General features: G+C 75.7%; 1 protein-coding gene across 1 annotated transcript; it reads right to left on the bottom strand.

The window, feature by feature from the left end:
- Window positions 1-352: 352 nt before the first annotated feature.
- ZBTB7B (zinc finger and BTB domain containing 7B) lies at window positions 353-2,188 on the bottom strand. The gene is made up of 2 exons (XM_059832391.1): window positions 1,170-2,188; window positions 353-773 (listed from the first exon to the last, which is right to left on the bottom strand). Exons 1-2 carry the CDS (start codon window positions 2,162-2,164, stop codon window positions 353-355), a joined length of 1,416 nt encoding a protein of 471 aa, XP_059688374.1. The 5' UTR covers window positions 2,165-2,188.
- Window positions 2,189-14,074: the final 11,886 nt, after the last annotated feature.

The following is a 14,074-nucleotide window of genomic DNA, read 5'->3' as shown; positions in this document are numbered from 1 at the left end:
GGGCGCCCTGCCGGCCCCGCCCCACGCTCTCCCCGGTTGGGGTGGGGGGGGGTGGGGGAGGGCTCGGTCCCGGCCCCGCTGGGGGGGGGGGGGGGGGGCACCCACGGTGGGGGGTGTGGGGTGGTTGGGGGGGGGGGCACCCCCGTCCCGGTTCCCCCCCCCACCCCCCCGCCCCGTCCGGGCACGGCGGGGGGCGGCGGGGACCCCCCCCCACCCCATTGTGCAAATCGGCCAGGGGGGAGTTCCCCCCTTTGCATAACTGGGAACGAACCGTGACGGGAAAAATGGGAACAGAAACCCCGGTGGGCACGGCACGGCTCGGCACGGTACGGCACCCGCCGTCGCGGCGGCCCTACGCCGTCTCCACCGGCACGGTGCCGTCCGGCTGCGGCCCTTCCTCGCCCTCCGGCTCCTCTTCCTCCTCCTCGGGCCGTCCCGGACCCCAATAGCGAGCGATGGAGAGGCGCAGCCCCTCCAGCCGCCCGTTGGAGAGGTCGAGGCCGGGGGGTCCGGCGGGCGGCGGAGGCGGCTCGTCGCGGCGGCGGCGGCGGGTCCGCACTTCCAGGCAGTTCTGGCCCTTGAGGTGCCGCTGGAGGTGGTCGTCCTTGGCGAAGGCCTTATGGCAGAGGTAGCACTCGTAGGGCCGGGCGCCCGTGTGCAGGTGCATGTGGTTCTTCAGGTCGTAGCTGTGCAGGAAGCGGGCGCTGCAGTGCTGGCAGGAGTAGGGCCGCTCGCCCGTGTGCTTGCGCATGTGGATCTTCAGCTTGTCGTTCCTGCGAGGGGACACACACACAAGGCAGACGTCGGCACGGGGCGGCCGGCATCCCCGGGGGAAGCGGCCGCCCGGCCGCCGCGGGCAGAGGGATGGCGCGGGCAGCCCCGGCGGCAGCGGTGCTCTGCAGGGCGCGGGGGTCCGGGCGCTCTGGCGGGGGACGGCGTCCCGGCTGCCTGGCTGGGGCGCGCGGGGACCGCGGCGGCAGGAAAACGGGTCCCTGCGTTGCGCCGCGCCAGGGACGCAGCCGGGTACCCTGGGTGGCGGGCAGGGAGGGTCAGCCCGGCAGCACTAGCGGGGTGCAGAAGACACCGCGCCGTGCCAGGGATGCGGCCAGGCGCCGGCACGGGAGGTGCCACGGAGGGATGCCGTCGGGTACCCGTCCAGCAGCACTCACCGTGTGAAGCGGACCCCGCAGACCTGGCAGGCGAAGGGCTTCTCGCCCGTGTGCGTCCGCATGTGGCGGGGCAGCTTGCCGGCGCCGTGGATGACCTTGTGGCAGACGGGGCACTCCTGGGGCATCTGCGAGCGACGCTTGCGCACCAACTTGTCGGGCGTATCCAGCCCGGGCGCCAGCGACTCGTGGTGCAGCGAGCTTAGGTACGCCATCAGGTCGGGGTCGATGGCGTCCTCGTCGGAGGCGGCCTCCTCGGGGGACAGGGAGGGCTGGTAGGGGAAGGGGAAGGGGTGCGGGGGCAGCTCCTCCTCCTCTGGCAGCTCGAAGCTCTCGTAGGGCAGCGGCAGCCCCTCGGGCAGGGGGGGCGAGGGCGGCTGGGGCGGCGGCGGGGGGCTGCCGCAGCCCTCGGCCTCGGCGGGCGGCTCCTCGGCGTGGTTGTTGAGCCGGGCGCCGCGGGCTTGCAGGAACTTGCGGGTCTTCTTGCTGCGGCGGGCGGCGGGGCGGGGGGGCGGCGGAGCGGGCGCCTCGCCCTCGGGGAGGGCGGCGAAAGCCTCCAGGTAGCGGCGGGCGCGTTCGCAGTCGCCGTCGTCGGGGCCGGGGGCCTCCATCCCGCTGCCCTGCAAGATCTCCACGCAGGCGGCGATCACGCAGGGGATCTCCAGCAGCCGGGCGGCACGCAGCACCTCGCCCATGTTGGCGCTGCTGATGGTGAGCGTGGCGGTGTAGGCGAACTCCAGCAGCGCGCCCAGTGCCTCCGGCCCTACGAAGTCCAGCTCGCAGACCTCCTGCCCCGGCCCCGGCCCGGCGAAGAGCTTCTTGAAGTAGCGGCTGGAGGCGGCCAGGACGGCGCGGTGGGTGCGGTACTCCAGCCCCTGCGTCTTGATGGTGACGTCGCAGAGCAGCCCCAGTTGCCGCTGCTCATTCAGGCAGCTCAGCAGCTCGCTGCTGTGCTCGGGGAAGGGGATGCCGATGAGGTCGTCCTCCGGGCTGGCCATCGTCCTCACCTGCGGGAAGGACGGGAGGCTCGCCAAGCGGCACGGGAACCAGCCGAAAGACGGCGCTCGGAGGAAACGTCGCGGTTGAAGCATCGGCTCTGCCGCGAAGCCGGGGTGCGAGGAAACCTCCGTCGCACGGGGCTCGGTGGCACCAGGGACCGGGGTTTCGGTGGGACACCGAACCGGGGCAGGCTGGGGGCCTGGGGGCTGCCCTCACCTCCCCACCCCAGCCCATGCCGAGGTTGGCGGGCGGTAGGCCCCCCACCGCAGCCCCCCGCGCTTCCTCCGGCACCAGCGCCCGGCCGCCCGCGCCGCCCCCCGCGCCACCACAGCAAAGGGGGAAATCTCAGCATGGCGCCTTTGAACGGCGCCGAGGCGCGGCGCTTCCTGCGCCAGCCCACCCACCCCCCTGGCCCCCCGGCCTCCCGGCACGGCCGGGCGCAGCCGCCGGCTCCCGGCAGCCCCATCCTGGGAACGCGGGCCTCGCCGGCGGCGGGCACGGGTGGGCGGGTGAGTGCCGGGAAGAGGGCCCCGAGGGCCGGGGGCCGCCCCGCGGAGCCCAGCCGGGCTGGGAACGGGGGCCACGCTTCCTGCCACCGCAGATTAGGATCAGCACCCGCGCCGCCGGTTCCTGCCCCCGCTCCCAGTGGGGGCCCGGCCCCCTCCCACCCGCTTTGCCCCAGCCCGGGGCCGCTCCTCGCCCAGCCAAGCCCTGCCTGTGCGAGCCAGGCCTTTCCCACGCCGCGGCTGGCAGGGCTTGGCCTCGGCCATAAACCCGGCACTGCCGGCGCTGGCACCCGGGCTCGCCACGGTGCTGCACCGGGGACCCGCGCGTCCCTACGGAGCCGGCGCAGGCGGGCGATGGAGCCTGTGGGAAGAGGGAGCCCGCTGCCCTCCCGACCCGCAGGCAGGGTACAGGCGGCAATGGCAGCTCCGGTGCTGCAACCTGGCCTGCAACCCCATGCCGAGCCATGGGTAATGCGCTCCCGGCTGTCTGGTGCTGCTGGGTGACACCGGGGTGGGAGGTCTGTCCGGTGGCTGCAGCCCTGCCTGCGCCCCGGGGAAGGCAGAGGTGGGTGCGCAGCACCGCCATGTCCAGGCTCTCGGTGCTGCCAGAGCTGTGCCGTGCCACACCGAGCCAAGCCAAGCCATGGCGGATGGTGGCGTGCGGCACCGGACATCGCCGAGCCGCACCAGACCACACCAGGCCCATCCGAACTGAACTCCGCCACGCCATGCCGGCCCGTGCCAAGCCATGCTGTGCCGTCGGCGGGCGCGGGGGACGTGCCCCCTCTTGCCCGCGGAGGGGCGGCGCGGCCGGCGGCCCCCGGCGCAGGGGCCCATCCCCGCGCCGGCCGCTCCCTACGCTTGGGCGGCCGCCAGCTGGGGCTGCCTCGGCAGGCGGCTGGGAACGGCCCCGGAGCAACCGGCTGCGGAGCCGCCCCAGCCGCTGCCGAGCAGGCCCGACCGGCAGGGCAGGCGGCAGCCGCCCCTGAAACTGGGAGCCGGGCAGTGCCGACCGCCCGGGATGCCGGCGCCAGCGCCGAGCGCCCATGGCCAACCCCCTGCCACCGTCCCTTGCCAGGAGCCCGTCCTGCCGCCGGCCGGGGTCCCCACTGCCCGTTGGGCGGGGGCGAGCGGATTAGGGGCGATTAAGCCATCAGGGCCCCGGGAGCCAACAGGCAGCGACAGCCCCCGGTTGGATTAGGCAGGATTAGCAGTGGGGGCAGGATTAGGGGAGGTGAGCGCCCCGCACCGCGGCTCGGGCGGCCGAGGCGGGGATGACAGGGACGCGGCACCCGTCGAGGGCACCCCGGAGCCCTGCGGACACCCAGGGGCTGTCGCAGGCGGTGGGCCCGGGATGGGGTGGCACCCAGATCCTCCATCACCGTCTCCCCCGGCCAAACCCCGATGGTGGTGGGACGGACCCCCCTGTCCCTCGGTCCCCGCGGCACCCGCAGCCCCACCAGACACCGGCGCTCGCGGGGCTCTTCCTGCCCACAGGGCCGGCGCTGGCTCCCGCCGGCACGTGCCCGCGTGGGGGCTCCCGCGCCGGGGGGTGCCGGGGCCCAGTGCAGCAGCGAGGCCCCAGCCGTACCCCGGCGGGTGGCGGGGTGCTCCGGGGAACAGGCACGGCCCGTGGCCTTGCCGTGCCACGGTGCAGGCGGGAGCAGCCTCGACGCTGCTGGTGCCACAGAGCTCACCGGCGGAGGCACGGCTCAGAGCCGGGACCCCCGTGAGCGGCCACGGGGCCGGATGCCTGCGGACGAGGGCGCGGGGCTGGGGCAGGGCGGGGGCGAGGCAGCGGCAGGAGGGGGATTTTCCATCGCACCAAACCGCCCGTTACGGCTTCTTCCCCGACACCCGCCGCCCCCCCCCTCCGCGCATCCTCCCCGCTGGAGCGAAGTCACATGCTGAGCGGGTGCTGCCATCGAGGAGATCGCAGTGGCGATAAGGAAATGGGGGGGGACGAGGTGTGAGGGTGCCTCAGCCACCCCCGGCCCCCCGGCGCTCCCTGGCCAGCGCCGGAGACGACGGCGCAGGGGGCACGGGCCGGGGAGGGGGCTGGCGGCGATGCCCGTGCCCCCACCGCGCCAGGGCTTTCTCGGTTACGTCAATGCCTGCAGCTGGGCCCGTTTCGGCTGCGGCAGCCACACAGGGCCGGGGAAAGGGGGGGGTCGCTCCCCATGCTGAGCCGGTTCCCATGCCGGGGCAGGCGGCAGCGGGAACAATGCCTGCCTGGGTCACCCTGACATCCCGTCGCCAGCCTGCGCCGCCTGGCGCAACCGTGGCCAGCCCCCATTCACCCGCCAGCCCCCCGCCGCCCTGGGGGTCCGGCCACCCTGGCACAGCCGCGCACAGTAGGGTGGGGGTCCAGCTCTGCAGCACCCACCCTGTGTGGGAACCGGTTGTGTCCCGTGCCACCGAGCCGGGATGGCACCCTGCACGCGGGCACGGTGCCAGCCTGTGCCGGGCACCAGCCCTGACTCGGGGACGGGGGGAGATGTGGGGTGGAAGGGGGTGCCCGGGGGGTCTCCCCACCTGCTCCCCCATGCGGAAAGGGGGCAGGGGTCCCGGGGAGCACGGCCCCCACCCCGGGGTGCCGCCGAGTGCCGCTGCTTTCGGTCACAAGAGTCGCAAACGCTGTCGAGGGACTTCACAGCCGCACTGGGGAGGATGAGTCACCCAGGAAGGGGAGCGCGGCACCAGCCACCGACCCGGCCCCCGGCCCCTCGCCCCACAGGGGCCCCTCGCCCTTCGGGAGCTGGGAAGGGGACCCAGGTCTCCGGGATATGCATCCCCCCCCCCCCGCCCCCAGTGCCCTGCCCGAAGCCGGCGGGGAGCAGCGGTGGCCCCGGTGCCCGCCGCCGCGGTGAGAGCGGGTGGCATGGCTGCGGGGCAGGGGATGGCGCAGCCCCTCTGCCTGCCTGGCGGGGAAGGCGGTGGGCTGGGGTCCGGCCGGACTGGTGACCCTGAAGCAGGCACGTGCCGGAGGCGTGCCGGGGGTCCCGGTGCTGGAGGAGAGGCGGCCGGGGGAAGCGGTCCCGCTCTTTGAAAGACGAAGAAAACAGCGAGCAGAAAGGAAAGGAAATGGTTTGAAGAGAGAAGAGGGTAAACAGACCCCCCCACCCCATGGCGCTGGGGAGCGAGCCCCACGGCACCACCCCGGCCCCCCGCTGCCGTCCGGCTCCTCGCGCCCGCAGTGCCGCCCGGAAAGGTCCCGGTGCCCAGGCACCTCAAGTGCCTCGCGGGCATGGCCGTGCGCCGTGGCCAAGGCACGGCAGCCATCAGCACCGGGGAAGGGGCTCCGAGCGCCGCGGCCCAGGTCTGCCTCCGCACCCAGCCGGCGCTGCCCGGCGCAGCTCCCGGGGCCCGGTGCCAGCCTGGCACGATACCCGGGCTGGAGGCTGGGCACGGGCAGTCCTGCCTCGGCAGAGCAGGCGGCTGCAGGACTGGCGGCGTCCCCAGTGCCAACCCCGGCACCTGCAGCAGGAACGAGCAGCCACCGGCCCAGCCGAGCCCCCGCGCCAGCCCCCTGCCCTGTGCCGGCATCACAGCCCCCTCCCACTGCCAAAACCTTCACCGCCGCCCGGGCCAGGCAGAGGAGTGCCCAGCTGCCTGGCATCGCCGCCGCAGGGTGCGGGCCCCGCTCTGCCAGGCTGCGGTGACCTGGACCTTGCCGCCTGTCCCTTCCTGTCCCATCCCATCCCACCAGCAGCGAGGGCGGTGCAGGGCCCGGGCGACGCCAGCATCCCAGCAGCCTCCCGGTCGGTGCCAGGGCAGCCGTGCCCGGCACTCCTCACGCCCGGCGGAACCACGCCGGGTCCCCGCCGCCCCGGCACCTTCTCCGCCGCCCCGGCACCTTCTCCGCCGCGACGGCTGGTGGTGGCGGGGTGGGCGCGCGGCTCACCTGGCGCGTGTCCCGGCGTGATTCGGCGCTGCGCCGCGGCCGGGTCGGCGGCCCGCGAGCGGCAGGGAGGGGAAGGCAGGGTGCTGTGTGAACTTGGCCCCGCTCCCCGCTGCACTTGAGCGCAGGATCCCACCTCAAAAGGAGTCGACGCCCACACCCCGGGTCACGCACCTCCCAGCCCCGCTTCCCAGAACACACACGGCATTAACCCTTCGCGGCCGGCGCCGTGCCGCGGGGCGCCAACCCGGAACCGGGCAGGGGGCATCCCCTGGCCCCCTCCCACATGAGGAAATTCCCAGTGTCGGCACTATGGGCGCCCCGTGCCGTGGGCATCCCCTCCCCGCCGCCGGCATCGCCTTCCCGCCACCTGCCCTGGCCCCCCGCGCCGAGGCGTCGGACGGGCCATCGCCCTCCTGCCGCCCCGGGGCAGGGCGCTGGGTGCTCGCCGCTGGCCGTGGCCGGCCCCGGCCGAACCGGGAGGGCGCCTGCGCTTGGCGGGAGCGGGCCTGTCACCGCAGGGCTGGGCTCGGCGCAGCGTGCCGCGGCCTGCCCGGCCGGCCCCGAAGCCGCCCCCCAACCCTGCTGATGCACGTCCCACTCTGCCCCTGAAGCGGGTCCCCGTGGTCCCACGGTGGGGGGGGGATGCAGGACGCGGTGAGCCGGGGAGGGGGGATCGGGGACAGCCCCGGCCGGACCGCGTCGCCTGGTCCCCTCCGCTCCCCGGACAGGGGCACCCGCAGGGCACGGCCCCCCGTCGTCCCCCCCCAGGGCCGGCTGCAGGTTCATGCAATCCCCCCCCCCCCCATAATTACACCCTCTGCATCCCCAGCTAAACAGCAATTAATTAGCAGCCCAGCGAGCGCTCCCCACACCCCACCGCTGGCACCCAGCACCCGCCCCGGCCGCCCACACCAGCCTGGCCGGGGCCGTGCCAGGGCGCTACGGCGGGGCCGCGGCCCCGCCGTAGCGCCCTGGCACGGCCCCGGCCAGGCTCCGGGCGGCTGTACCGGTGCTGCTGGCAGCACGAGGCCAGGCAGAAAGGGGAAGAGCCCTGTGCCAGCGCGGCCGCGCAGCCGGGCAGGGAGGGGGCCTCCGGCCCCAGCAACGTTCTTCGCAGAAAGAGCCGGGTTGTGCAAGAGCCCGACTACACGGGCGGGCAGCGGCCGTGCCGGCATCTCGCCTGGGCGGGCCAGCGCGCCCTGGCATGGCGTCCCGCCTCCCCCATCACCGGGGACCGTGTGCCGGACAAGAGGCCGACCGTGCTGCCCCAGGTCAGCCCGATGCCCGGAGCGCAGGCAGCCTTGCCCGTCGCGATGCCGCGGGCTGGCCGGCCGCCCCGGCGGGGGGCACGACCACCGGCCAGCGTCCCCGGGAGGGAGGGAGGGACGTGGCACCTGCCTGCCAACCCTCTACCTGCCCTTTGCTCCCCATAAAGGAGGGGAACGGCGCCAGCCCCCCCTGGCCCAGGTGTGCCAGGTGCTAAGGGCGGGAGATAAGGTGGGCGAGGCGGGCAGGGAGGGGCACGGCATGGGCACGCAGCCCTGACTCAGGGTTCCCGCTGGTGGCCAGGCACTGCTGGGGTGAGTCACCACGTCCCCCCCACCCTGGGGGTGTCGCAACCACCCAAGCGCCCGCACCGGCCGCAAACTGCTGTTCGCCCCGGCTGGGGGGCACTAAGGGTGCCCACCCAGGGGGGACCAGTCCGTGGAGGTGGTGGCCTTCGGGGAGGATGGGCTGACCTTCATCCATCCTCCTCCACGCTCCGCCCTTGCCCGTGGCCAGTGGCACCCTGACCAGTGCCACCAGTGATGGGACACGGCCCCGTCTCGCATGCAGCTGGGACGGGATCCGGCAGCATCCCGCCTCCTGCGCGGCACCAGCCCCTCTCCTGACAGCAGGACGGGCACCGCAGCCATGGGCATCCCCATCTCCCACGCCACGTCCCGCCACGGGACCTGCCAGGACGGGGTGGGGGGGGGTGTCCCACGGCCATCTGCTCGCCCATGGGTGGCCAGAACAGATGTGGCTGAGGTCGCGTGGCCTCTGTGGGTCACCCCCGGGCTCCCCGCTGCGAGCGCCACCATTCCCAGCGCCGGGAAGAGGCCACGCGAGGCCGGACACGGGCTGTCCCCAGCTGCTCCCTGCCAGGGCGGCCCGGAGAGCCGGGCCACGCGCAGGCAGGAGCGGGCAGAGGGAGGGAAGGAAGGAAGGAAGGGGTTGCCGAAATGGAGCTCAGGGAGGGGGGGAACAGGAAGGAAATGGTCAACAGCAAATCCCACATTTGATCACCCCGGCATGGGGTGAAACCCACCCATGGGTCCCCCAGCAGCCGGGGCGACAGGGCTATGGTCAGGGCGGGTGGTGCTCGGAGGGGCTGCAAGCCCGGCCGGTGCCCCGGCCACCTCTGCCAGCACCGAGAGGGGCACGGCAGAGCCGGGCATCCCGCTGCGCCCCGGCTTGCGCGGCCCAGCCCTGCCCAGGACCCCACTGGGATGCAGCAAGACTCGGCTGTCCGCGGGCACCCCAGCAGCCCGGTCCTGGGCACGGGGGTGCCGGTGGCAGCAGGACGAGGCTCTGCCGGCCCTCAGCCCGGGACAGGCAGGCTCGCCGGTGGCAGGGCCAGCTCGCCAGCCCCAGGGTGAGCCGGCTCCGGTGCCGCTCGCCCCGCAGCACACAGTCACGGGAGCCCCTTGGAGGGCAGCCAGACCCCCAGGTCCCACCGCACGGCCCCAGGGGCCCCCCCAGGCTGGCGGCACCTCCTCCCCGCCGTGGGGTCCCTGTCCTCACGGCACCCCAGCGACCGAGCACCGCCAGCTGGAGTTGGCATAGGACAGGCCCCGATGCTCCATCCCGGCACGGCGCTGGTCCCGGTGGGGTCACCCGGCAAGGACAGTGCCAGCCCACAGCCCCCCCTCCACACCCCCCGAAATAGCCCGGCTTCCGCCCCCACGGCAGCTGCCTGCTGCCAGCTCCCCGCTGCCCACGGCTGATCCCGGGGGAGGGAAGGAGGGGGCAGGCGGCTCTAATCCCCCCTGAGCCCACGTAGCGCCGCCGGCGGGGCTGTGCCCGCTGCGGCCTCCCCGACCCACGCAGCATCGCGAGCGAGACCCCGGCCAGCCCCGCGCCGTGGGGAGGGCGACGGCCCCGGCCCCACAACCCCGCGGTGGAGCGGAGCCGGGGGCAGCCGGCCGTAGAGCCCCGCTGTGGCACGCGGGGCCGTCCCCGAGCCGTCCCCAGCCCTGAGCCCCACCGGGATGTCCCCACCGTGCCGGCTGGCTCGGCACAGCCTCAGCGGGATGGGAATCCCCTTCCCCTCCCCTCCTTGGCCGCGGTGCGAGCCAGAAGCGGAACATTCTCTTGCCCATCCTCAGCGCGGCCCCGTGTCCCTGGGGATACCCGCGGGAGGGGAACCGAAGCAAAATTGCCGGGGCGCTGCCATGCCCACCGCGTGCCAGCCAGCCCGGCCACGCTCCCCGGTCCACCAGCACCCAGGGCAGGCAGTGTCTGGCACCCACCCTGCCTGGGACCCAGAGTCTGGTGGCAGGACCCCGTACTCACCGCCCCCTCCAGCCGCTGCCCATGGGGCCCGGGGACACGGCGGGGACAGCCGGGGCAGAGCGGAGCACGCAGAGCAGCGAGGCTGCCGGGAGAGGCCAGCGCTCGCCTGACCTACTTCTCCTTCCGCATCACCTGCTTTCATTTTCCCTCGCCACGGCTCAGTCCCCTCGCCCGCCCACAGCCCCGCCGAGTCACGCCACCGGCTCCGGGGGCACAGGGTGCCCGGACCCCGCGGCTCCAGCCGCACCGGCATGCACACACCGGCCACCCATCCCCGGACACAGAGCGTGGCCAGGCACGCTGAAGGTCACCGGCCGCGGCACCGGGCACGGCCACCTCCCCCGCTGCCTGCGCGGCCACCCAAGCGTCACCTCCCTGGCATGAAGCGAGTTTGACGGGTCTCAGCCCAGCCCCTCGCCGGGTCCTCCAGCCGCCCCGGGGCTCGCTGGGGTGTGGACACGCAGCTCCCGGGGCATGTCGGGGACGCCAGAGCTGCCGCGGGGAGCCGGGCGGGCGCCAACCCCCCAGACGGGGTGGCCTCTCCCGCCGGCACCCCGCTGGCTCCCGCGGTGGGGTTACCATGGAAAGGCGGCAGCGGCGGCGCAGGGGGAGCGCGGGCTCCCGGGGGCTCCCGCCAGCAGCCCGCGCGCTGCCAGGAGAGATTTCTCCGTGGTTTCATCATCCGCCGCCCGCCCCGAAGGAGAAGTTCCTGCTCCGCGCATGGGGCAGCGGCCACCCCTCGAGAGCCGGGGCACGGGGGCCACGCTGGCCCTGCACCCCCGGCTGCGCCCACTGCCCGCCCTCGCTGCGCTCAGGCCCGTCGCGCTCGTGCCACGTGTGCACCGAGGGTGCACGGCACCAGCTGGCAGAGCTGCGCTGCCACGGCCTCGGGCTCAGCACCGCGGCGCTGCCAGGAAGGGGGGGCCAACCAGCCTGCGCCGGGACGGGTGGCCTCAGAGGGTCCCCAGGACCCACCACCGATGCCCACCCCACCCGCTGGTCACCTCCCCGTGCCCTGGCGCGGAGGCGTCACCCGTCCTGCACCCCTGTCCCCAGCAAGGGCACCCCCAGCCCGGCCCCGCTGCCCCACACCCTCCCCTGCCCCACAGCTTCCCCTTCTCCACGCACCCACTTCAAGTTCCTGAGCCCAGCCCCTCCCTTCGCGCCCAGCACCGGCATCGCCGCCGCGGCCTCGAGTCGCCGGCAGCTGCCGCGCAACCCCGCCAGCGCTGGGGAACCCCAGCCCGCTCCCCGTGAGCTGCGGCGGGGGAAACCGAGGCACACCGAGACTCACCCCACGCCAAACCCAGCACCGCGTCCACTCGCCCGGCGAAAGCAGCCTCAGGTCAAGGGCGGCCGCGGCCCAAGACGGCGGCTCTCCTCCGGCGCGGGCCGTGGCGGGAGGGTAAATAACCGCACCCCGCCCCGGGCAAACAGCCGGCTGGGGGCAGCCAGCCAGGGGGGGACAGGTACAGCAGGGCTGGGTGCGCGCGGGGCAGAGTCCACCGGTGCTCAGCGGGTGCTACCGAGCCACCGGGCCCGGTGGGCACCCCTGTGCAGACCCTCGCCAGCGGCGAGCAGCGAGGCACCCACCGCCACTGCCAGCGTGCCAGGCCTGGCAGGTCACCGGCGTGGCGCAGCGTGCCGGGACATGGGGACACCCACTCTCCGCTCCCGTCTCTACCGGCACCGGCGCAGCCGGTGTGTGTGGGGGGGGTTCCCCCGTCCCGTCCCTGCCCGGTGCACCCGGGGATGCGGCCCAGCTGCTCACCGGGCCGGGAAGGGCGGTGGGACGGCGGCAGCACCCCGTCACCCGTGGGGTGAGCCCACGGGGGACACCGGCTGGGTGGCAGCACCGCAACCGGACCCCGGCCGCAGGCTTGGCAGCCGTCCCGGGAGGCGGCGGGGACCTGCCGGTGGCACCGGTTTCCCGCAGCCCCGTGCGGAGAGACGGGGAACAGCCCACGCGTGACGGCCCCCCATCCCACGGGCGACGTGTCCACCGGTTCCAGCACGGAGCGGCGGCGGTGACCGGGCACGGGCGGGGTGCGGAGTGCCGGGAGCGGGTGGTGCTCCGCACCCCGCCCGCCGCCGGTACCCGGTAGCATCCCGGATCCACGCGACTCACCGCAACCCGCGCTGTGAAAGCGGTCGCCGCACCGGTACCAACTACCGGTCGGTCGGTCGGTCGGTCCGTCCGCGCAGACCCCCCCCACCCCCCCCCCCCCGTCGGTGGGTCGCTCCGTCCGCTCCCACCCGCCGCCACCGCTCACCTGCTCGCCCCGCCCGAGCTACGGGCCGGTCCCGGGGCCCCGGCCCCGCCTCCGCCTTCACCTGCCGCCGCCGCGCCCCGCCCGCCCCCCCCACCCCCCCGCCACCGCCGCCGCCGCCGCCGCCGGGGCTCCAGGAAGCGCCCGCCCCCACCCCGCTCATTGGGCAGCGCGCCGGCGGTCCGGCCTCCTATTGGTGGGGGGGCCCGCCCATCAGCCCCGCCACACACACCCCCACACCCCCCGCCCCGGGAGGGCGGGGGCCATGCGGGGCCCCCCCGGGACCGGGGGTGCGGGGAGGGTGTGGGGGGGGGAAGAGCTGAGTCAGAGGCGCGGGACGGCGGCGATTAACGGGGCCGCGCTGGGACCGACCCCGGGGATGGCGGGGCGGGGCGGGGCGGGGGGGGGGGGAGAGCCCGGTACGGCCCCGCCGGCGCCTCGCCCGGTGCCAGGCGCCGCGCGCGCCCCGCCCGCTGCGGCCGCCGAGTTCCGAACCCGCCCCGTGGGCACGGGGATGGGGGGGGGGGGGGGGGGCGGATGGAGAACCGAGCACCCAGAACCGAGCACCGGGCACCGGGAGACCGGGCACCGGGAGACCGGGCACCGGGAGGGGGGATGGCGAACCGGGCACGGGGCGGGGGGGTGAATGGAGAACGGGGCACGGGGAAGCGGCGCGGGGGGGGGGGGGGGCCGGGGCTGCGGAGGGGCGCGGCGGGGCAGCCCCCCCCGCCCCTCTCCGCTCCCGGCGGCGCTGGGGTAGGGCGCGGTGGCGGCGGCGGCGGCGGCCCCCCCCGGGAGCGGCCCCTCCGCAGGTGCCTGGGCGGGGACCCCGCGCAACCTGTTTGGCCACCGCCGGCCCCCGGGGAGGCGGCATCACCTCGCCTCACCCCGGGCCCCCCCCCCGCCCCCCCCCCCCCCCCCGGCTCCTGAGTCAGAGCCCCGCCGCTGCCCGGCGCTGGCGGAAAGTGTGAGGAACCGCCGCCGCCGCCGCCGCCGCCGCCACCGGGGGCTGCCAAGGCAAACACCGCCCCGCGCAGACGTTATGTCAGCCGGGCGGGGGACGGCGGGACACGACACCGCGCCGGGGGGGGCACCGCTCCAGCGCCGCCCGCCGGGCCCCGGTACCGGGCACCTACCGCCGCGCCTCGGTCAACCCGCCCGCTCCCTCCCCGGGGCTCGAACTCCGCTTCTCCGTCCGTGCGTCCGTCCACCTGCCTCCCCCCCCCCCCCCGCCCCTCCATCTCCTCCCTTCGCACCCCGTCCGTGCACCGGCACCCCCCCCCCCCCCACCCCGCGCCCGGCCACGCCGCGGGCACCGGGCTCCCGTTGCGGGGGGGGAACCCGCAAATCCCCTCCGCTCCGCTCCCGCCCCGGCCCCGGCCTCCCACAGCCCCGCCCGCCCCCCCGGGCCGCCGCTATTCCTTAACCGCTGCGTTCTGTCGGTTACCGGAGCCCCTCGGTGCCCGCGGCTGCGCTCCCCGGTGCCGCCCGCCTCCCCCGAGGGCAGCCCCGACGGCGCGGCCCGAGCTCACCTCCTGCCCCGCTGGCAACGGGGCCGGGCGGGGGCCGCGGAGCCGCCAGGCCCGTCTCAACCGGGCCGGCGGCGTGGCAGGAAGGACCGGGCGGTCATCGCGGCCCGGGCGCGGCCGCCTGCAGAGGGCACTGCCGGTC

The sequence above is a fragment of the Gavia stellata genome, chromosome 33 (assembly GCF_030936135.1).
Source record: "Gavia stellata isolate bGavSte3 chromosome 33, bGavSte3.hap2, whole genome shotgun sequence".
Lineage (NCBI taxonomy): Eukaryota > Metazoa > Chordata > Aves > Gaviiformes > Gaviidae > Gavia > Gavia stellata.
Note: the sequence above shows the minus strand (reverse complement) of the source record. Positions and strands in the feature narration are given on the sequence as shown.

Bases quoted from the DNA above. Each gene is read 5' to 3' on its own strand.
- ZBTB7B (XM_059832391.1), bottom strand. From the start codon at position 2,164: ATGGCCAGCCCGGAGGACGACCTCATCGGCATCCCCTTCCCCGAGCAC. The intron at 774-1,169 runs GTGAGTGCTGCT...GTCCCCTCGCAG, and splicing joins TGCGGGGTCCGCTTCACACG to GAACGACAAGCTGAAGATCC.